Source organism: Desmodus rotundus, chromosome 4, assembly GCF_022682495.2.
Source record: "Desmodus rotundus isolate HL8 chromosome 4, HLdesRot8A.1, whole genome shotgun sequence".
Lineage (NCBI taxonomy): Eukaryota > Metazoa > Chordata > Mammalia > Chiroptera > Phyllostomidae > Desmodus > Desmodus rotundus.
In genome coordinates this window covers 157,331,909-157,356,695 of record NC_071390.1, presented here as the reverse complement: position 1 = coordinate 157,356,695, position 24,787 = coordinate 157,331,909, and the positions used below count along the sequence as shown (strand labels likewise).

The window sequence follows — 24,787 nt, the reverse complement described above, 5'->3', positions numbered from 1 at the left end:
GTCGTTAAGGTAGGTTGTGGGTGCCTTGGTTGGAGAGACTGGAGTCAGGGTTAGTAGGTAGCTTTGTTGTGTTTTCAGTAGTACTAGTTAAAGAGCATTGTTTTCAAAGTGTCTCCCATGCCCCCTTAGCCTTTAATTTCCCGAAGATTTTAATATCTAATATATTTTATTTGCCAGTTGTTTCATTTTCTTTCACATTATAACTCATTGCCCTCAGCTGTTCTTAGCTGGGTCTTTTTTTATTTGGTCATGGCTGTATCTCATCTTAGTGAATATGCATGTATGCTTGGGAATATCCTTGATAAACTCATTTTCAGTTGATTTGTGATATGTTTTCCTTGTTTAGATTTATCTCCCAGTAAATTTATTTCCACATGTTCTGTGCATACACTTGTAAGCATATGCTTCTGTAGACATATTATAGGCTTTTTCTCATTGATTTAATGACAACAATAATAAAACACTTAAACTCAATATTATCGATATTGAAATTAGTCATGATACTACATTTTGTGAGAGATTGGAATGAAAGATGAATTGAAATCAACAACAAAAAAGAATCACTTTTCACAGAGTAGGAACTTACTAATTTTATTTATTTATTTATTTATTTATTTATTTATTTATTACGATTTTATTTATTTCTAGAGAGAATGTAAGGGAGGGAGAAAGAGAGGGACAGAAACATCAATGTGTGGTTGCCTCTCACGCGCCCCCTACTGGGGACCTGACCTGCAACCTAGACATGTGCCCTAAATGGGAATCGAATCAGCGAACCTTTGGTTTGCAGGCCCGCGTTCAGTCCACCGAGCAACATCAGCCAGTGCTAATACTTTTTTGAATGAGTAGAAAGTAGTAACTGGGAAGTGCAGAGACATACAAGCCAAGTTTTTTCTGAGAGAATAGTGCACAATGTTAAACTAGTCAAGCTCAAGGAAAATAAGGGCTGGAGAAGGCTTTTGGACTTACTGGAAAGAAGGTCATAAATAGCTCTCTTAAAACCAATTTTGTTGCACTGTGAAGGTAGGATGAAAAGGGGTAAAGGAAGCATTGATAGTAAAGCAGTTAAGAGAAGGGGAGAAGGTGGGTAATAGTGGAAAGGGGTTCTAGAAGTGTGGTGAAAAAATTTAAAGATAGCTGAGGTGTGTACATCTTTAAAGGGAAAAGAGAAAGTGTCAGAGAAGGGGAAACTTAACAGATAAAAGAGGATACATGTAGGAGTCTCAGAAGGTGGTGAGATCAAGTGAGCATTCACTAGAATGTAAGTTCCAGGAGTATAAGAATTTTTACCTTTTTTGGTCACTGATGTATGCTCCGTGCTTGAAGACAACAGTGCTTGGCACTTAGTAGGTGCTAATAAAAGTTAAATTCAGAGATATTTTAGCTTTAGATACAGTTACACATATTTTAGAGGAGAGAATAAATAGTGATATTTTACATATGGTCAAGAATGGTAGCACTGTTGTATTCTGTTTGTTTAGTTTTTTTATGTATTTCAGTTACGTAGAAGATATATCCCAAAATCGGGAAAGAGAGAGATAAAAAAAAATTCCACAAAACTGTTTTAGCTTTGTATAATTTAACAGATTAAATTAGTAGTCTATTAACATTATATTTTGGGATGTTTTTGGCACTCTCACTAAATTTATAGCAATATATGTACAAAGAGCATCGGCTTTTGAAAACATGTTGATTACCAAGGTAGCTGCCTACCTTGAAGTGACCTTGCACTTAGGGCAGGTGAAGATCATTCTGCATGAAGTGACCAGATTAGGGGGATGAGATTCTGAGACATTTTAAGTTACCAAGTTTTCTTGATAATTAAAAATTTGTTAATCTTTAAACCTTTACAGTTTAGGGTAAATACCTTTATAACATTAAAACATTTCTGAAATAATGATTCATATAAAGCAAAATAGACTTGCCTTAGGTCAGTTGCCTTGGGAGTCAAACTTCTGCTAAGAGTTTCTAATGTGATTTGTTTGAATATTACAGTATCCTCACTCTTTTAAATAATAATAATTGAATTTTTAATTTGGGTTATAACCTTATAAAAATTAGGAGAGAGAATTTAGAAGAAAAATTAATGAAAATAATTCCATTTATCATTTACAGGACTTTGCAAGAGGATAATCCAAGTGGAATCATTCTTAGTACTGATGATTATTTTTATATAAATGGACAGTACCAGTTTGATGTGAAGTACTTAGGAGAAGCACATGAATGGAACCAGAATCGTGGTAAGAATAGATATCAGATTCCAGATAATATTGAATAATATAAAGAAAAAATTCTCTTAGTACTTATATTTTGAGAGATATATAACTTTTTAAAAAAGTTATAATTATCTTGAATTTATAACTAGATTTATAATATCCATAAAATTATAACAATTCTTAGGTTACTTAATAAAGTAAAAGGTAGTCTTACCTCAAAACTGTTAAATGAGGTAATTTTTGTAATATGCATAGAATATGCATGGCATGTTTAAGTTTCATGTAATCAATGGGGATCTTGTCAGAAGTAAATCACATTTTCTGCTTGGGTCTCAGAATAACTCAAGATGGTTACAGTTGTCCGGTATGCTCTGGTTCCAGTTTTCTAAAATGGAGTTTGCATTGTTAACCGCCAGTCTTTCCTAGGTTGGTTTAATTTTAATGGAAGGTAGTAAAAGAGTAAAAATGGCTCTTCTCAAACTGATTCTGCAGGGAGATCATAGGTAAAATTTGCACTTCTTTATTAGTGCAAGTGTCTATTCATTGAAGATGGGTTTTGTCGTGAAATATTTAGTTATATGAATGGTTTGAATTTCATATGGGGAATTCTTTTTTCTTTTTTAATTGAATTTACTTTTTAGAGAGAGGGGATGGGAGAGAGAAGGAGAGAGAAACATTGACATTTGAGAGACATATCGTTGCCTCTCACATGCCCCCCAGCAGGGAACCTGGCCCACAACCCAGGCATGTGCCCTGACTGGAATTGAACCAGTGACCTTTCAGTTCACAGGCCAGTGCTCAATCCCCTGATTGAGCGGAATATTGTTTATGAACAATAAACAATATTTTACTTAGACTTTCCTTTATGATAAGTGCACTGTGTAGGAGATACTTGAGTTTACTATCTCCAGATATTGTTAACTTTTTCTGTATTCCTTCTTTGAACTAAATACAAGGGTGGGCAAATAATAGGCTTATGGTTGTGAGTATGCAGATAGTTTATTCTTGTATTATTATTTATAAATTACGGTATTTTCCATACGAACTGTAAACCTACTTTGTCTCATCTATATTAAAGTGAGAACTTCAGAATATGAAAATACCAACACAACTAAAACTAAAGGAAACAGTATGATAGGTTGAAGAGCAGTCTTGGATTTGCTACTTACTAGTTGTGCAAATTGTGCAAGTTGTTTACACTCCCTAAGTCCCACTGTTGTCTGCATCCGTAAACCCCTAGGATTATTGTAAATGTTAAGGGAGAATGAAGAATGCTTAGTAGTGGTCAACATGCCTTTGGTACAGCAACAACCACAGCAGTAATATTAAATTAATAAGCAGAACTCTTGTTTCACCAACTTTATTGAGATATGTTCACATGGTTTTTAGTGTAGCCAGAGTTGTACAGCCATCACTACGGTTAATTTTAGAACATTTTTATCACTTCAAAAAGATCGGGTATCTGTCAGCAGCCACTCCTCATTTCTTTCCAACCTCTCTCAGCCCTAGGCAACCGCTAATCTACTGTCTATCTCTTTAGGTTTGCCTGTTTTGGACGTTTCATATAAATGTGATCATGTGATAGGTGGTCTTTATAAATGGCTTCTTTCACTTAGCATAATGTTTTCAAGATTCATTCATGTTGTAGTGGGTATCAGCACCTCGTTCCTTCTTATGGCCGAATAATATCCCATTGTATGGGTATGCAGCTTTATTTATCCATTCATCAGTTGATGAGCATTTGGGTTGTTTCTAGCTTTTGGCTCTTATGAATAATGTTGCAGTAAACATACCTGTGTATGTCTCACATATTTAGGAACTGTTAAAGCTGTTTTCCAAAGGAACTGCACAATTTTACATTCTCACTAGTAGTTTGTGAAGGTTCCAACTTGCCCACATCATCACCAACTCTTACTATTCTCTGTCTTTTTGATTGTAGCTGTCCTGGTGGTGGTGAAGTAGTATCTCTTTGTGTTTTGATTTGTGTTTCCCTGATGACTAATGATGTTGGGAATCTTTCTGTGTGCTTATTGGTCATTTGTTTATCTGCTTTGAAGAGCTGTCTGTTCGTCTTTTGCTATTTTTAAATTGGATTATTCATGGATTATTTAAAAATTTGCCATTTTTAAATTGGTCTTTTCGTTATTGAGTTGCAAGAGAGTATACAGAACTTTTAAATCTTTCAAGTAATTGACTTGTAAGGCTTATTCCTTATGGTTTATTATTAACTTTTTGAATGGCATAATTTCTTGGGAAAAAGGTAGTTTTATAAGAAAATCTCTTACACAACAGTATATAATAATGTTTTCTTTATTTCAAAGCATTACATCTTAGTATTCTTTGATGTTTGTTTATAGTTTTTTGCTTATTTTTAAACTTCGTTTTGGAATAACTTTAGATTTGTAGAAAGGTTGCAGAAGTAGTGTAGAGTTCCTATTGTGTATACAGCTCACCCATTTTCCCCTAACGTTAACATCTTACATAACTGTGATACCTTTGTCAAGACTAAGAAATTAACATTGGTGCCAGAAAGGGTTCCTGGACGCCGTTCTAACCTCTGTGTGTGTGTGTGTGTGTGTGTGTGTGTGTGTGTGTAGTCTTCCACACACCAGTAAGCGATTCTAGGACACACCAGTATGTCCGAGAATTCACCTCAATTCTGACACTATTAATCCGGAAATAGATTCCACATGTAGAGGGCTCAGTTCCACAAGACCACCCTTCACTTTAAATGCCAGTGGCAAGCCCAAATTCTTAGCTGTGCTTCCAACCCATGGGCTACAGTTGGAGGTTACATTGACCCCTCACCTTGGATTCAATTAATTTGCTAGAGTGTCTCACAGAACTCAGGAAAACCTGTTTACTCACAAGATTACCAAGTTATTATTATTTTTTAAATTTTAATATATTTTATTGATTATGCTATTATAGTTATCCCATTTTTTTCTCCCCTTTATTCCCCTCCTCCCTGTGCCACCCCCACTATCATTCCCCCACCTTAGTTCATGTAAGATTACCAAGTTACTATAAAAGGATTAACTCGGAAACAGCCAGATGGAAGTGATTCACTGGAAAGGTATGGGGAAAAGGCTCGGAGCATCTGTGCCCTTGGTTCCAGGCTCACCACTCTCCCAGCACCATCACATGTTCACCAACAACAACCTGGAAGTTCTACGAACTCAGTCCTTTTAGGTTTTTATGGAGGCTTCATTACATAGGCAAGATGGATTAAATCATTGGATACGGGGATTGAACTCAGTCTTCACTCTCTCTCTTCAACCCCTAGGTCTTGGAGTGAGACTGGTAGTTTCAATCTTCTAATTACTAGCTTAGTGCAGCTGGAAACCAGTCCCCATCCTTAGATACATTCCGGAAGTCACTTTATTAACATGAGAAACACCTTTTAAGTTCTCATCCCTTAGGAAATTCCAAGGGTTTTAGGACCTCTGTGCCAGAGACAGGATGAAGACCAAATACCTATTTTTTTTATTAGACATTTTATTTAAATATCACAGGTACATTACTATTAAATAAATTTCATACTGTATTTGGATTTTGGTTTTTCTACAAAAATCCTTTTCTGTTAAGAATCTTAAGATTAGCATGATAAATACCTATAAAATATAATAAACATATATTTAAATACATATTTAAATATATATTAGCATGATATAGGTATATATTTATAAATATATATTGGCATGTGTAATATAATAAATATATAAACTATATATTTATATATACATATTTACATATAAATATATTTGTGTGTGTGTGTGTGTGTGTCATGCTAATCCTGGTTAAGATTCTCAACAATAAAGGACTTTTGTAGAAAAACTAAAATCCAAATAAATTATGGAATTTATTTAATAATAATTACCCGTGATATTAAAACGTCTAATTTATAAATATATATTACATTATAATATATTATAAAGATATACATGTATGTAATATAAAAATATATGTAAAACATATGTACACTTTAATCCTCACTCAAGGGTGTATTCATTCATTTTTATTTATTTATTAATTTATTTTAAAAAAGAGAGAGAGGGAAACAAACATCGATGCCAGAGAGAAACATTGATTGGTTGCCTCCTGTATGTGCCTCGATCAGGTTTCGAACCTTCAACCTTTTGATGTGTGGGATGATGCTCCAACAACTGAGCCACCTGGCCAGGGCTTAGCATATTTTTAATGATAACTATTTTTTTCATTTATGCTGTTAATCCATGTAACACGTAAATCTTAGATCACATAGTTTTTACTTAATAATTTTCTCTGATTATTACTTTAGTATTTATTGTTCAACATTATTATTCAATGTTTACTGTACTTTAATTTTTTTGTATACTCAGAAGTGATATTTAGAAGTAGAGTTATGAGTAAAATTAGCACATATCTATAATTTTCAAATTATGAAAAAATCAGATTTTTAAAATATCAAGGTCATACTTAATATTATTATTAAAAATGATTTTCTCTGTTTTTCAGCAAAAGAAGCATTTGAAAAGAAGGTATCTCCTATAATAATAGATAATACAAACCTACAGGCATGGGAAATGAAGCCATATGTTGCTTTGGTTTGTACCGTATATTGTTTTAAGTTTATCATAGTGGGTTTGAAATTACTGGGTATATTAATGACATAAGTGAATCTCAAGCAAACAGTCCTTGGACTGTCTGTAATTGAGCTTTCTCTGAAAATGAGAAAAATAGGAATAATTTTTCCATAAAGCTAAATTTTTTCAATTTTCAAGTTCTGAGATTTAATATTTAAATTCTAAGATTGTTTATTTTTGTTTTTTGATGTCTTATGAAAAGGTAGTGTTATTATAAATTTATGTTTGTGTGTGAATATAGATATGTTTCTGTGTGTGTATATATATATATTTTTTGTTTGTTTTTCTTCCTGCCCTTATTTGGCAGAATCAAAATTTGGTGGTGCTTGTTGTTATCTAAATTGCTTTAGAAGTTTTGCTATTCTGAGAAATGCAGAATTTTGTAAACTCAACTATTTTTAGTTATCTGAATTTGCCAGATTCCTTTTTTGCCCAGCTTTGATGTCATGTTTTTTAGGAAGTTAGCATGAATTAACTTACTAAAAAGCTGAGTTGGTCATCTTTCTGCTTTCATGGCATCCTGGCTTTACCATGTCATAGCATTGAGCACACTATTTTTGTCAGTAGGCCATGGGGTTGGCTCCATAAAATGCCAGATAGTAAATATTTTAGGTTTTACAGGCCACATACAGTCTCTGTTGCATATTTTTTTCTTTTATCTTTAAGCTAACTTAAAGATGTGAAAACTATTCTTCACTCCTAGGCTGTACAAATACTGGCTGGTAGGCTGTACTGGGCTGTAGGCCATCTATATATTCTTGAGGGTAGGGCTGTTGTTTTATTCATCATTGAGTTAACAAGGTATAGCACTGTGGTTGGCATACAGTAAATATATATTCCTTGAGTAAATTGATGAATGAAGTGTTTGTGAGTATGGACTGTTGTTGGGTTTATTACCCAAGATTAGCCCATGCCTGGCACATGAAGCTCCAGTTATGCTTCTTTAGTGAGTGAATGCTGTACACATCTAGCCTATACCTCCTTTGCTGTGTCTAGTGCACTTGTACTATCTTGAAGGTGTTGTTCTTCACTTTTCTGTAGGAAATTATGTGTCCTTTGAAAGTACATGTGATTTTACTTCTGTGCAGAGGCAATAGCGGAAATAAAAGGACTCAATTTTAGTGTATTGGGAGCTGAAATTCTGTTTGCTTTTTGGCCTTAGCAGTTCCTAATTTCTACACGAATATATTCACCATAGGGTCATGCTTTCCTTCTTAACCTTACTTGACTTCTCTGTAGGTGTTCCCTAGCTTTCTGCTGTCATTTTAGAATGTTCTTTAACACTTTATTTTCCTACATGGAGATGAAAGGCGGCCTCAAATTACTGTGTTCCTGATTTTCATTTAGCCTTCTGCCTCCCGTGTTTGCTTTTTCCTTTTTTTCTTATATAATAATTGAAAACATGAAGCTACTTTTTCAGTATTGATTGCTTGGCTTTTCCCAACTCAGAAGTATAAAGGACTCTTGCTTATCATAGAGTACCATACTCATTTTTTCTATAAAGAAGTAGACATAGGAATTACTGTAGAGAAAGAGAATCACTTTTTGCTTCTTTTAGTAGCAAGATAATGAGAGCTGTGGAGGAGTAGGATAGATGGGTGATAACCATCTCTTACTATGTTGACTGTCGTTTACAAAAGTAGCTAGGCAGTGAGTTGGCGATAAATAGGGGGCAGTCAAGTGTGCTTAGCGGCAGCTGGCAAAACCTATTACTTTGCTTTAAATATATATGTATATCTTCCCTTGTGGGCTGTTATATAACTTGATACAAGTCAGTCAGAATCCTCCAGTAATATATTAAGATTTTTCCATTGATAATGGGAATTGAAAGCGTCTTTAAACTTATAGTCTTTCTTTTTTTTCTGTGTGTGTGCATTTAAAATTGATTTGATTTTAGGGGCTACATGACATCCTTTTAGGTAGTTAGAGACCACGGCCAGGCCCCGGATGAGTTATATGAAATTTGGCACTGATGTGAAGAGAGGAAAAGTGAGTAGGCTCATTGCAGGGTGTTATGTCATCTCTTACGTCAGTGTCTGGGTGGACTTGGGCTTTGCATCAGTAATGACAGTAGCATTGATCGCTTTTGCTATCTTGTCACAAAACTGAAGGGACCAGTAGTGGGAGATGAGGTCACAGAGGTAATGGTTGGGGAGATGGTAGGGCAGATTATGAAAGGGCTCATAGATCGCTATAAGGACTTTGGGTTTTACTATGAGTGACAGGGAAGATGTATTAGCCTGCTTAGGCTGCCATAACAAAATACACAGACTGGCTGGCTTATACAACAGAAATTTATTTTCTCACAGTTCTGGAGGCTGGAAGTCCCAGATTAAGTTCTGGTAGGGTTGGTTTCCTGCTCTCATCTTAAGAAGGATGCATATTGGTTTCCTGTGAGAGTTCTCTTCCTGGCTTCCAGATGGCCACCATCTCGCTGTGTTCTCCCATGGTGGAGAGAGTGAGTTCTTTGGTGTCTCTGCTTATTAAGGATCAAGACCCCACCATTATGAGTTAATTTAACCTTAATTGTCTCCTTAAAGGCCCTGTGTCCTAAAACAGTCACATGGTAGGATTTGGGTTTTCACATATAGGGCTTGAGGGGATACAAACATTCAATCCATAACAGAGGGTTTTGATCAGATTAGTGACATGGTCTCACTATTAACGGGATCACTCAGTGTGGTGCTGTCCTGAGACTTGGGTGGAGTGGGGGCAAGGATGAAGCAGGGAGACTAGTTGGAGGGCTGTAGCAATAAAGTAAAAGAGCATGTGGCTCAGACTAATGTAGCCATGGAGGTGACAGTAGTGAGTAGATTCTAGATATATTTTGAAAGTAGAGCCATCTGAGAACCAAGATGGCGGCGTAGGTAGACACACTGCACCTCCTCGCACAACCAGAACTGACAGAGAATCGAACAGCAAGGGGGACCAACACCAAGGAAATAGAAAATAAACATTCATCCAGACTGGTAGGAGGGGCGGAGACGGGCACCGGGGTGGAGAGGACTCGAGTGGCTGTGGCGGGACTGAGACTGGCGGAGTGTGGGACGAACGGGGCAGGCAGTCCGAGCACTAGCAGACCCTGTGGGCCCACATTTGTGCTTAGATAAACCGAGAGGGCTGGACTCAGAGTGGCGGAGAGTGGGGCAGGCAGAGCAGTGGGTAGCACCCCCCGGCACCACATTTGCCCACAGATAAACCAGATGAACGGCGGGGAGCGAAGCAGACCCTGTAACCCAGGGCTCCAGCTCCGGGAAATAAAGCCTCAAACCTCTGATTGAAAACGCCTGTGGGTGTTGGGGCGGCAGCAGGAGAGACTCCCAGCCTCACAGGAGAGGTTGTTGGAGAGACCCACAGGGGCCTAGAGTGTGCACAGGCCCACCCACTCGGGAAGCAGCACCAGAGTGGCCCAGTTTGATTGTGGGTAGCGGAGTGAAAGATTGAAAGCCGGAGGAGAGTGAGGCGGGCGCCATTGCTCCCACTCGGCCCCTCCCCCACGTACAGCGTCACAGCACAGGGACCAGCGCAACCCCGCCCCGGTGAACACCTAAGGCTCCGCCCCTTAAAGTAACAGATGCGCCAAGACAAAAAAAAAAAACAAAATGGCCCAAATGACAGAACACTTCAAAGCTCCAGAAAAAATACAACTAAGCGAGGAAGAGATAGCCAACCTATCGGATGCACAGTTCAAAGCACTGGTGATCAATATGCTCACAGACTTGGTTGAATCTATTCGAAAAACAGATGAAAAAATGAAGCCTATGCTAAGAGAAACAAAGGAAAATGTACAGGGAACCAATAGTGATGCGAAGGAAACTGGGACTCAAATCAATGGTGTGGACCAGAAGGAAGAAACAAACATCCAACCAGAAAAGAATGAAGAAACAAGAACTTGGAAAAATAAGGAGAGGCTTAGGAACCTCCAGGACGCCTTGAAACGTTCCAACATCCGAATTCTAGGGGTGCCAGAAGGAGAAGAGGAAGAACAAAAAATTGAAAACTTATTTGAACAAATAATGAAGGAGAACTTCCCTAATCTGGCAAAGGAAATAGACTTCCGGGAAGTCCAGGAAGCTCAGAGAGTCCCAAAGAAGCTGGACCCAAGGAGGAACACGCCAAGGCACATCATAATTACATTACCCAAGATTAAACGCAAGGACCTACATCCAAGATTACTGTATCCAGCAAAGCTATCACTTAGAATGGAAGGGAAGATAAAGTGCTTCTCAGATAAGGTCAAGTTAAAGAAGTTCATCATCATCAAGCCCTTATTATATGAAATGTTAAAGGGAGTTACCTAAGAAAAAGAAGATCAAAAATAGGAACAGTAAAAATGACAGCAAACTCACAGTTATTAACGGCCACACATAAAACAAAAACGAGAGCAAACTAGGCAAACAACTAGAACATGAGGGTTGTCATTAAGGGAGTGGGAGGGGGAGAGGTGGGGAAAGATACAGAGAATAAGTAGCATAGATGCTAGGTGGAAAATAGACAGGGGGAGGGTAAAAATAGTGTAGGAAATGTAGAAGCCAAAGAACTTATAAGTATGACCTATGGACATGAACTATAGGGGGGGAATGTGGGAGGGAGGGGGGTGGGCAGGTTGGAGTGGAGTGCGGGGGGGAAATGGGACAACTGTAATAGCATAATCAATAAATATATTAAAAAAAAGAAAAAAAAGAGCCATCTGAATTTCTTGTTGAATTGATATGGATATTAAAGAGAGGAGTCAGATGTGACAAGAGAGCCATTAAAGTTGGTTTTTGGCCTGTGTAACTGGAGCCTGTCGTCAGCTAAGATGGAGAAGGGTTCAGGTAGAATATTTTGGGGGTGGGTGTAGGGTAAGATTTTTAAAAAGTTTAGATTTGACTATGTGAAGTTTGCTGAATAGGTAGTTGGATCTAGAAGTCTGGAGTTCAGGAGCAAGTTTTAGGCTAAAGATACATGCGAGGGAGTCATTACCACATGGATGATAATATTTAAAGCCAACAAATGAGGAAGTGAGCGCAGGTCAGAGTAGAGGACCGGAGGACTAAGTCTGGGGCACTCCATTGTGAGAAGAGGTCTGGGTGAAAAGGAAGGACTAGCGAAAAAGACTGAGAAAATCTACTTGGTGGGGCAAGGAAAAATAATATTGTATAGTGAAAAGTGTAAGGGGAAGAGAGTGAGGAACTGGGACAATTGCTGCTGAGGGTCAAGTAAGAGAGGACTAAGAGTTAACAGTAGCACTTTCCAATGTGGACATACTTAATTGTCTTGGTGCCTACTTTCTGTGGAGTAGCCAATGGGAGTAGGTTTATAAGGCTAGGAGAGAAATTGGAGACAGAAAATATAATAATTTTTTAAAATATTTTATTTATTTATTTTTAGAGAGAGGGGAAGGGAAGGAGAAAGAGAGGGACAGAAACATTGCCCCTTATGTGCCCCCTACTGGGGACCTGGCCTGCAACCCAGGCATGTGCCCTGACTGGGAATCGAACAGGTGGCCCTTTGGTTTGCAGGCCCTCACTCAATCCACTGAGCTATGCCAGCCAGGGCAGAATATAGTAATTATTTCAAGACATTTTCCTACAAAGGGGGAGTAGGACGATGGGGAGATAGCTAGCAGGGGAGGTGGGGTTAAGAGTAAGATGGGAGAGATAACTGAGTGTAATGGAATTGATTCAAGAAGGAGGGAAAAATGAATGATGCCTCAGAAAGAGGGGAGAATTGCTGAAATTAATTATCCTTGAGATGGAGAGAGGAGATGGATCTAGTTAGTGCACAGGTGTAGAGCTTGGTTTTTTAGTTTATAAAGAGTTTTGAAAAATACAAAGATACTACTTAAAATAGTTTCCAAGTTATAAAAGTCATGCATGCATATGGTAAATATTCAGACTGTCGAGAAGAATGCTTAAAATCTTACTCCCTTGGGGTAGATACTTGCAATATTGTTTTTGAGAGTCTTTCCAGAGCTTTCTGTACATGTACAAATGTGTGAATGTCTCTTTTACCCAACTGAAAATTCTGTATCTTTCTCAACATTTATGTTAAAGACCTTTTCTCATTAACACATACGGAAAATATTTTCATTGTATGGTTGTCCATGCATTTATTAGCTAGTTCCATAAGCCACTGAGTTGTTTGCTTTTTTTTCTTTTGCTATTACAAATAATGGTGATTGGATATCCTGGTTGTATGTATACCTTTGTACTCTTACATAAGTATTTAACAGTAGCATAAATTTCCCGAAGTTAATTGCTGGGACAAAGATTATGCATTTTACCAATTTAACAACACTCATCAAAATTAGATAATCTTTTAGGTTATTTCAGTTTTAACATGCTGTGAATTTGGATACAATGAATTTAACTTCATAGAAGCAATTATTTTTTAAATGCTTTTATCTTTTTTGTTTGTAGTCTCAAAAACATAAATATAAAGTCCTTTTCCGGGAACCGGACACATGGTGGAAGTTCAGACCAAAGGAACTTGCAAGGTAAAACTTGGAGAGTATCTAACATATTTTTTAGTTCATGACAGTGATAGAAAATCTATCTAGATTTTTTCCCCTTATAATTAGTGAATGAAACAAAATGGATTAAATTGCAGCTTTGTCATTTAAAAATTGATAACAAATTTTGTATTACATATAGGCTTTTCATTTAGTTTCTGAAGAGTTTGTATCTTTTTGTTCCTTAATTGAATTAATAGAAAAATTCCAATTGTCTTATAGAGTCAACACTTTATTACTTACTAATAATATGATGTCGATATGTGAAGCTAGACCAGACCTTAGGGTTTGACATACCTGAACTTTGTGCCACTGGGAGGATCAGGTTAGTATAGCTGCCTACTGACTTAGAATACTGGCAGGAAGAGAGGAGACGTAGATGGAAAAGGCAGCAGATGTCCAGCTGTTTAGCTGTCCAGATATTTCACTTCCCCCACCTTCTTTGATTGTTTGACTTGAATAAAAATGTTACTCAGGACATGGACTAAATAAAGGACAGCCTAATTTTAGTGTATTCACAATGTGTGCAACCATTATTCAAAAAGAAACCTCCCACCTGCTATCTGTCTCCTATTCCACCCTCCCCTAATCTGCTTTTCTTTCTCTATGGATTGGTGTGTTCTGGACTTTGCATAAATGGAATCATATAATATGTGGCCTTTTGTATTTGGCATCTTTCACTTAGCATAATGTTTCAGGGTTCATCCATGTAGCAGGTATCGGTACTTTATTCCTTTTTTTTTAAAGTATATTTTATTGATTATGCTATTGTAGTTTTCCCAATTTTTCCCCTTTATCTACCCTCTACTCCACACCCCCCAACCCTCCAGCATCCCCCCCTTAGATCATGTTCATGGGTTGTACATGTAAGCTCTTTGACTTCTCTGTTTCCTATACCATTCTTAACCTCTCCTTGTCTATTTTATGCCTACCAATTATGCTTCTTACTCCCTGTACCTTTCCCCTCCTATTCTTCCCCTCTCCTTCCCCATTGAAAACCCTCCACGTGATGTTCATTTCTGAGATTCTGTTCCTGTTCTAGTTGTTTGCTTAGTATTTGTTTTCGTGTTTCTTTTTTTTAGGTTCAATTGTTGATAGTTGTGTTTGTTGTCATTTTACTGTTCATAGTTTTTGATCTTTAATTTTTTAGATAGGTCCCTTTAACATTTCATATAATAAGGGCTTGGTGATGATGAACTCCTTTAAGTTGATCTTATCTGGGAATCACTTTATCTGCCCTTCCATTCTAAATGATAGCTTTGCTGGATAGAGTAATTTTGGATGTAGGTCCTTGCCTTTCATGACTTCAGATACTTCTTTCCAGCCTCTTCTCGCCCGTAAGGTTTCTTTTGAGAAATCAGCTGATAGTCTTATAGGAACGCCTTTGTAGGTAACTGTCTCCTTTTCTCTTGCTGCTTTTAGGAGTCTCTCCTTATCTTTTATCTCGGGCAGTGTAATTATAATGTGCCTTGGTGTGTTCCTCCTTGAGTCCAAGTTCTTTGGGACTCTGTGCTTCCTGGACTTCTTCGACGTCAGTTTCCTTCACCAGATTGGGGAAGTTTTCCTTCATTATTTGTTCAAATAAGTTTTCCATTTCTTCCTCTTGCTCTTCTCCTTCTGGCACCCCTATGAATTGGATGTTGGAGTGCTTAAGTTGTCCTAGAGATTGCTAAGCCTTTCTTCATTATTTTGAATTCTTGTTTCTTCATTCTGTTCCATTTGAATGTTTATTCCTTCCTTTTGTTCCAAATCGTTGCTTTGACTCCTGGTTTCCTTCCTGTCACTGTTGATTCCATGAATATTTTTTTCACTTTGGGTAGCCTTCATTTGTTCCTTTATTTTGTGACCAAGCTCAGTCAGTTCTGTGAGCATCTTGGTTACCAGGGTTTTGAACTCTACATCAGATAGGTTGGCTATCTCCTCATCGCTTAGCTCTCTTTCTGGAGTTTTGCTCAGTTCTTTCATTTGGGCCATATTTCTTTGTCTCTGTGCACCTGTTAAGTTTTAAGGGCACAGGGCCTTAGGTATTCACCAGGGTGGGGCAACCCTCTTTGCTGCTTTGCAGCTTTGCATGTGGAGTAGTCCAAGAGGGAACAATGCAGCTCACTTGCTGGGCTCTAGCCCCACTTTCCAACAAATTCTTATGTGAGACTGGGAGATTCTCTTACCGCGGCAACCCCTGCCGTAGTCCACAGTCAGCTCTGAGTCTCAGTTTCCCCTTTAGCCAGCCCCGCCCTAGGGGTCTGCTGCTTTGTTGCGGGTTCTCTCTGACCGCCTGTCTGCCTGGTCTGGATCCTACCAGTCTGGTTGGTCTGATTGACTGTTTCTTTATTTCCTTGGTGGTTGGAGTTACATGCAGTTTGATTTTCTGGCAGTTCTGGTTGTTTATTGTTTTTAGATTGGTGTTACCCTCCTGTTGGTTGTGCGAGGAAGCGAAGGGTTTCTACTTACTCCTCCATCTTGGCTGGAACCTCTTTTTTTCTTTTGATGCATTACCCGTATAAACAAGTGACATTGGCCTACAGTTTTTCTCTTCCTTGTACCGTCTTGCCTGGCTTTGGTGTTATGGTTTTACGTCCATAAAAGTAGTAGGGAAGTATTTCTTCTTTTTCTCTTGTATGAGTTTATCTAAGTTTGAATGTTTGACAGAATTTAATTATGAAACTGTCTGGATCTGTGGTTTTCTTTCTGAGAAGGTTCAGTTGCATTTTTTTTTTTTTTACTCTATAATGGTTGTTACAATTTTTTTCCCTTTTGCACCCCCTTCACCCAGCCCATCCTTCTTGCCCACAGTCAGTCCCCTCTTTGTTGTCCATGTCCATGAGAGTCATTCATACATGTCCTTTGATTAATCCCTTCCCCTTCCTTTCACCACTGCCCCCTCCATCCTCTCCTCTTACAGCCATCAGTCTGTTCCATTTTTCCATGTCTCTAGTTTGTTTTTCTCTTTAGTTTATTTTCATTGGGTTCCTGAAAATTTTCCATTACACCAAAGTTTTTAAATTTATTAACACTTTATTAAAACAGTTATAGTATTCTCTGACCATTTACATCTCTGCTGCATCTATACTCAAATTCCCCTTTTTATCCTAATATGCTTATTTGTATCTCCCTTCTTCTTTCTTGATTATTCTCACCAGAGATAACATTTTTTATTAGCCTTTTCAAATAAGTAATTCTGCTTGATTGTCTTTCTCTTGTAAGTTTGTTTTATATTGAATTCATTTCTGCTTTTTTAATTATACTTCCTTTGCTTTTCAAAAAATCTTATATTGCTCTGTACATACTTTCATATAAAAAAAAATCTTTACCTGAAAGCTTAGGTCATTTTCTAATATAATTTGATGCTATAGATTTCCCCGGGTACTTTGTTAGCTGTTCCCAGAATTTTAATGTATGATACTTTCTTCTTATTATTTATTTTATAACTTATATTAGGATTAATTTTATTTTTTAACCTTTGGGTTATTTAGAACTGTGCTTTTAGATTTATGAGCAGATAGTTTTTAAATTTATCTTTTTTAAAAAATTGGTTTTTCAGCTTAACTGCAGTAGGTAAGATTATGCAGTTTGGGTGATACTAATTACCTGATTTTTTAAAGATTTATTTTATAGGCTAGTTCATTGTGAATTTTTAAATAAATGTTTCATATGTGCTTGTTCAATAAGAATATATACTGGTTATAGTGTGTTAATATAATATTAAATCATGCTTGTTCCGTTGATCACATCTCCTATAGCTTTATTTTCTTAAAAAATTTGTCGGATGGATTAATGTTTCAGAGAGGGGTAAGGAAATCTGTAAGAGAGGCTTGTTGAAATCTTCCTTTATTGTGATGAATATATCAGTTTCTCCTTATAAATCTGCCTGTTTTAATTTTATATATTCTAAGGATATATTTTGAAGTACATAGAATCTTAAGATTTTTATGTCACTCTAATTAATTGAACATTTTATTCTTGTCTAGAGATTTTCCCCTATTCTTAATGTTTTTATTATAAAGTTCAATTTGTCTAATAATAGTAGAACTACTGTGCTTTATGTTGGAATTTTTGATTGAATACTAATTTTCTTATCCATTTTTTTCCTTCTGTGCTAATTAGGAAATTATGTATACTATTTTTATTTTTCAAGTGGTTACATTAAAAATGTATCTTACCAACTTTAAAGTTAAACCATTTTCTTAGCTTTACTCCTCAGTACAAAGGATTTTTAAACATTTTACTCTGATTCTTTAACCTCCCTTCCATCTTACATGCTATGATTATTCAGAATGGACAGATACTGTTTGTTTTAACTAATGTAGTATTACTTTGTATTTAATTTTTCTTTTATTATAGATTTTTGATCTGGAAATTTCCTTCTGCCTGATATTCATTTTTTGGGATTTTCTTTACAGTGTAGGCCTGCTGTATGAACTCTATTTTTTCTTGTCTGGGAAGCTCTTTATCTGCCCTTTGATTCTAAATGATAGCTTTGCTGGGTAGAGCAATCTTGGCTGCAGGTCCCTGCTTTTCATGACTCTGAGTATCTCTTGCCAATCTCTTCCAGCCTGCAAAGTTTCTTTTGAGACATCAGCTGACAGTCGTATGGGAACTCGCATGTAGGTAACTAGCTGCTTTTCTCCTGCTGCTTTTGAGATTCTCTCTTTATCTTTAACCTTAGGCATTTTAATTATGATGTGTCTTGGAGTGGTCCTCTTTGCATCCATCTTGTTTGGGACTCTGCTTCCTGGACTTGCATGTCTGTTTCCTTTTCCAAATTAGGGAAGTTTTCTTTCATTATTTTTTCAGATAGACTTCTAATTTCTTGCTCTTTCTATTCTCCATCTGGCACCCCTGTGATGTAAGTGTAGGAGCTCTTGAAGTTGTCCCAAAGCTGCTTATACCGTCATTGTTTCTTGGATTCTTTTTTCTTGTTATTCTGATTGCTTGTTCCTTATGTTCCAAATCATTGATTTGATTCTCAGCTCCATCTACTCTACTGTTGTTTTCTCTGTAAGTTGTTCTTATTTCAGTTGTATCCTTCATTTCTGACTGGATCTTTTTTATGATGTTGAGATCCTCACTAAGTCTCTTGAGTATGCTAATAACCAGTGTTTTCAACTCTACATCTGATGAATTGCTTATCTCCATTTCGTTTAGTTCTTTTTCTGGAGTTTTGATTTGTTCTTTCATTTGGGCCATGTTTCTTTGTCTCCTTGTTTTGGCAGCCTCCCTGTGTTTGTTTCTATGTATTAGGTAAAGCTGCTATGACTGCCTGTCTTGGCAGTGTGGCCTAATGTAGTAGGTGTCCTGTAGGGTCCAGTGGCACAGCCTCCCCTATCACTCAAGCTGGGGACTCAGGTATGTCCTTCTTGTGGGCAGAGTACACCCTCCTCTCATAGTTGAGCCTTGGTTGCTCTTGGCAGGTCAATGGGATTTACCCAGGCCATTCAGCTGCAAGGGTTGGCTGTGACCACTGACCACCAATCTCTGCCCTCCATGGAGGATCAGCTGTGGAGGGGCAGGATGCTGGGCCTCCGTTGTGGTCTGTAGCTGTCCACTGGGTATGCTGGCCCTGGGGTATCCTGGGTGGTGCAGGCCAAGGTCAGCCCCCACTTTGTTTTGCCCAGGGCCACCCTGACAAAGCTATAAAGCAATCTGAGATGTCTGCTACTTGTGGTGGGCTTGAAAATTCCCTGGTGAAGCAAAGCTGTGAATCTAGGCTAGCTCTTGCTAGTGCGATGTCTGGGGCCACTTAGCAGAAGGTACAGGAGCTCTGGGCTCACTGAGGCCAGCTGTTGCTTATTTGAAAGGATTTAGGAAGTTGTGAAGCATGAGCCAAGATCAGCCATTCATACAGAAAAGCCACTGTTAACAGCTGTAAGTTGGGTGGAATGGAGTCTTGGGATCTCAAGGGCAGGACAAACTGTGTTATCCAGGTTGACAGATATGGCACCCAGCTGCTGGCTTTGTGGCTCTGTGCGGGGGAGGGCTCAGAAAAGGGACAATGGCTTCTGCCTACTTATCTCTCTGGGACAAAGCTGTACCCCAGCTCTCACCTTGATGCCAGATACTTCATTTCCTCCCTGTATGCTACTGGTGCTGGAGCTCAGAGATAGTAAGTCTGAGTAAGTCCATGTGTGGCTTCTGTAAGAGGAACTGCTTGGGACTCCATCAGTTTCTTCAACTGACATAATCCCTGCTGGTTTTTGCAGCCAGAAGTTATGGGGACTAACCTTCCTGGCACTGGAACCCTGGGCTGGGGGGCATGGTATGGGTCTGGGACTCCTTGCTTCCAAGATACCCCTCTTGAATCTTTATCCACTACATGTGGATGTGGGACCAGCCCATTCTGCGTCTCTGCCTCTCCTACCAGTCTGGATAGATGTGATTTCTTTAATTCCACAGTCATCATCCTTTAATTCAAGGTGATTTCTGATGGTTCTGAGTGATGGTTCTATAATTTAGTTGTAATTTTGATGTGGTTGTGCAAGGAGGTAAGCCGTGTTTACCTACGCCTCCATCTTGACTGGAAGTCTGTCAGTCTGTGGTCGTATTCTTATGAGCTTTTTTGGTTCTGTTTTGTTTTTTGCAGAGCTTAGGAATGACTTTTTTTAAAGTTATTAGGAGCTGTTCATTTTTTTTTTCAAGTTAGTAAAGAATGTTTGGAAAAGAGTGTATGGAATGATTAAAAAATGATAATTTAAGACATCCTGAATACAATTAAAATTAGATTAAAATAGTATATATTATTCTAATAAACCAGCTTTTAATTTTTGTGTATTATAAATATATTATTGTTTTTTATAACATTATATGTTCTGATATGTTTAAAAGCTTAATTACTAACATCTCTTCTACTCTTTTCTCCCCTGTAATTTTTAGGCGTAATATTCATGGGGTAAACAAAGAAAGAATAACAAGAATGTTGGAACATTATCAGCGTTTTGTTTCAGTGCCTATAATTATGAGTTCTTCAGTGCCAGAAAAGATTGAACGTACTGGGTTATGTGCATTTTCTTTTGAGGACAGAAGTTTTAGGTAGGTTAAAGTCCCTATGTACAGATTTTGAATTTAAAACACAATTTTTTAAAAATAAAATTTTGAAGCTTGTGAAATCACTGCCAGATAACTTATAGGACTTAATATATAGTCTGACCTGAAGCAGGATGTGAGTATGTGATGAGCAGGAAAAGAAAAGCTTATTTAAGTGATGATATTAGAATTGTTTAATTGTCCTCAGGGTTTTGTGGGCCCATGTTTATACTGTCTTCATTATGTAACTTCCTGCTATTCTAGTCTTTATCCATTATCTTATGTCCTCATTGTTACTATTTGTATATAATCATATCACTTAATTTCCTTAGGTAATGGTAAAAATACTCTTTTAAGCTAGTATCATAAATGAGTAAAGAAGAACCTTAAATGTATAGAGAGGTCTGAGTTTCCTGTATCTTGTGATGGTAAGGGATGGAGAGGTCCTACTAAAAAGGATTTGGGAGTTGGGAAGAGAAAATTCATAAATGTCCTTTCAGTGAGGAGCATTGGTGCAAAGTGGTAAAGAACATGGGTTCTTAAGCCTTGTTTCCTGGCTTCAAATCCCAAAGTTTTATAATATGTAACTATAAAATCTCTCTATATTTTAGCTCTTTATTTCTAAAATGGCAGTAATAACACTTTGCTCATAGGATCTTATAAGGATTATGAATTAACACTTGGAAAGGACTTAGAATAGCATCTGGCATATGGAAAACTCAATGCTAGGTGTGATTTTAGTAGGAAGGCTTCATGGGAGAGGTGGGACTTTGAGAGCTCCTAGAATAAAGGAGGAGAAGGAAGATGAGCTGACAAATTGAACAAGGAAAAAGCACTACATTTGAAAGTAACGATTAGGCAAAAGTGCCCTGAGTCTGAAGTAAACATTAAGGATGGTTTTTAAAAATTTAACAAGTGACATCTTAAATGAGATCTCTCTTCCCTATCTCTCATTTCTCTTAACTGTGCAAATCATGTTGGTTGACTCTTTGTGACTTTGTAAATGAAGCTTAAGCATTTTCCTCTGTAGCAAGTGACAGATAGGTAATATAGAGGCAGTTCTAGTTTCACATTATGGAAGGCTTAAATAGGTTAAAGAAGCCAGGTTGGTGGTGTCCTCTTCTGGGAATAAATTTAGAAACTTAATTTTAATATTTATGCATAATAAACATCTTAACTGAAAATCTTATGTTTATTATACAGTTCAAAAAAGTTTTAGTGCCTGCTATATGCCAGGCATTTTGCTAGGTGTTATGGTTACAACAAAAGGGATGTGTTCATAGTGTTTTACCGAAAGACCAAGATTAGCTTTTATAATTTTAATGTAGTGTATTTCTAGAATTTTTAGAGTAAATAAACATTAAGTGTTCTTTCAGTTGAATGCTTCTTTAATTTAAATCATAAGATTAATGGTAACATTAAGAGACTGCCTTATAATACTTAAAAAATCTTACAGCCCAAGAGACAATGAAGACATTACCTCTGAAAAAGAAGAAAATATCTTATCCTCATCTTTGAAGCACATAGAGTTAACTGAAGAGAAGAAACTTGACCTGACCAAAGAAACTATGTTACCTGAGAATGTTACATGTCTCCCTAATACAGATTTAAACAAAGGAAGAAAAGAAATAAGTGGTATGAATCCTAGCAGTCAGAGTGCTTTCATTCAGGAAGTTGCAGACATGTATTTTTCTGATTCTGAAAGCAAAGTACTAGTAACAGACAAAAGTGAAAAAGAACGAGTAGAAATGGGTTCTGAAAAAGAGTATAGTAAAACTGATGGAGATAGTTTTATAGAGAGTGTGTCACCGAGTATTAGCTATGGTGAAAATAATAAAGAAGACTGTGATCTTTCAAATGCTATGTCACTTCATGAAAACTCTTCATCTGGTGAAATATTGGAAGAAAGAGCAATGGTAAAGAAAAAAGCCTTTGGAAAACAAAAAGGCAAGTCATCTTTGGAAAAGTTACCAAAATATGAACTATCAAATTTTGTTGGTGATTGGCCAGTTGATAAAACTATTGGTCAGAGGACAAAAAGGAACCGAAAAACTGAAAAACCTTCATCTGTACAAAGTGACAAAAAGTATAATCACCCTCCATCATGCAAAGTATTAGATAATAGCCTATCCGCGAATATAGATCATATCCAGCAACTAGGATCGCCACATGAAAGTATAGAGGGTGACGAGAAGTCACAGTGTGATGTTGCTTCAGAAGCTTTCAATAGCTATAATTATGATGCTTACAGAAATACTGAAAAATATTCATTCAACATTATGGGCGACTGGCCTTCACCTGATTCTTTAGCTCAGAGACAGCACAAATCAAGAATGCAAAAGTCTGGTGTAAATGAACCCAATCTTGAATTTGGAACTAATGACATTTTGAGTGAAATACCCTTATACACAGCACATGAGGCCTGTTGGGGCACAAGCCCTGAAGAACTAAAAACGTTGGGTAGCTCTGTTCTAGGAAGTTCTAATATGCTTTCCAGTGAAACGGCCTGTGAGAATAAGACTTGTCTAAGTAAAAAGATTGATGCTCAACACACATTGTCTCTTACTTTTACCAATAGTACTCCAAATATTCATGGAGTAGTAGGACCACAGACTTTAGCTGAATTTCAAGAAGGAAAGCCTAAAGAAGTCCCTGGAATAGAAGTAGGCGTGTGTACCCAGACTGAACCGCAGGATTTTGCTCTCTTATGGAAAATAGAAAAGAATAAAATTAGTGTTTCAGATTCTGTGAGAGTATTAATAGGAAGACTAGATGGATTTAAACCAAAAGCTTTCAATATTAACACGAACTTAGATATTCAAGAAATGATTCCATATAGGGTAATGTATGATAAAAGCACATTTGTTGAAGAAAATGAGCTTACCAGTGCTGATGAATCTGAAAATCTTAATATTCTTTGTAAGTTATTTGGATCCTTTTCATTAGAAGCTCTCAAAGACTTATATGAGAGGTGTAACAAAGATATTATTTGGGCCACGAGCCTTTTGTTGGATTCTGAAACTAAATTATGTGAGGATACTGAATATGAGAATGACCAAAAGTCACATGATAGAACACAAGTTGGGCCATTTTCTCTGGGATTTAACTTCAAGGAAATTAGCCAAAGAGGAACCGTAGAGAGTTCTAATTCTTCTGTGCCAGAATTTAGCCATGGGATTGGTATCACTAGCACTAACGTACAATCTACCTGTGATTCAGAACAGGGAAACCCAGAGCAGGCAGAAATAAGAGCTGTAACTACCGAAAAACCTGGATTAATAAGTGTATTTCCTAATTCCACTACAGAGCTAAAGAGTACTAATGAAGTACTTCCTAGTAGTCAGGCAGAACTTTCAGGTTTATATAATATTAACCAGTCTTTTTCAGGTACTATAAATGCTATCCCTGCTCAAGATATGAGTGAAATGGAGAAGAATCTAGAAGTCACAGAAATTGGACACAGTGTACATTCTTCTTTGAGTTTGTCTGATATTTTAAACTCTGTATCAGGCACTTCAAATCTTGAATTAAATGAAGAAATTTATTTTACTGACTCTTGTGAAATGAAGAAACATGAAAATCTTCCAAAGGATTATGTGAAATTTCCAAACACAGAAGAGTTTGTGAATGAAGATGAACAGGAAATGGAAAAATTTCTAATGGCAGGGAGTACTTTGCTAGCTGGAGTTAGTGAAGAAGATAAAACTGAGATGTTGAATCCCACGCCAGTGATGGCCAAATCTCTTACCATAGACTGTCTGGAATTGGCATTACCTCCTGAACTGGCCTTTCAGCTCAGTGAATTGTTTGGCCCTGTTGGTATTGATTCAGGTAAGGAAAAAGTAAATTACCCATACGTGTGTCTTTATGTGAATAGAATGGAGATAGATAGATATATTTCAGTTTGAAAATTATTTTGTATGTTAACTGAAATGTAAAAGTAACTTGTGTTGTTTACCTTATTTTTGACACAGTGTGTTTATAGAGGTTTTAAAAATGTAATTTGAAGAAATAGTATTTATACATAGAGTTTGTGTTCATCCCATGCGTATATTGAAAGTTTTCTCTGGTATTTACTGCATACTTATTTACAAAGGTGAACCTTTTTGAACGCTTTGGTGCTACTCCAGATCCATTTAAGTCAAGATTAATTTCTTAGAACACATTTATTGAAAAGTCTCGACTAATGGAAATGAATAAATTAAATTTATTTACAATAATGGACACAAATAACTTAATACATGAAGCATTGTGTAACTGCAGCAGTCAAGAAGTGTGAAAACAATGACATATTGCATATACAAAAATATTCCAAGAGAACTAGAGTCATAGGTTAGTAATTAATGGTACAGATTAGTATTTTGATGCATAAAGTGGTTTAGTATGTTTCCTGCAAATGTATGGGTAATGATTATATTTTCTTTTTCCCC

General features: G+C 37.0%; 1 protein-coding gene across 7 annotated transcripts in view; it reads left to right on the top strand.

Annotated features, from left to right (window-relative positions):
* The window catches only part of N4BP2 (NEDD4 binding protein 2), a 212,197-nt gene that overhangs the window by 153,609 nt on the left and 33,801 nt on the right, over positions 1-24,787 (top strand). For all 7 annotated transcript variants that reach the window (XM_045182825.3, XM_024573702.4, XM_045182824.3 and 4 more), the window contains 5 exons: positions 2,116-2,240; positions 6,714-6,802; positions 13,246-13,322; positions 20,208-20,363; positions 21,814-24,188. In XM_045182825.3, coding sequence (XP_045038760.2) covers positions 2,116-2,240; positions 6,714-6,802; positions 13,246-13,322; positions 20,208-20,363; positions 21,814-24,188 — 2,822 coding nt within the window. The remainder of the gene's footprint in view (positions 1-2,115; positions 2,241-6,713; positions 6,803-13,245; positions 13,323-20,207; positions 20,364-21,813; positions 24,189-24,787) is intronic.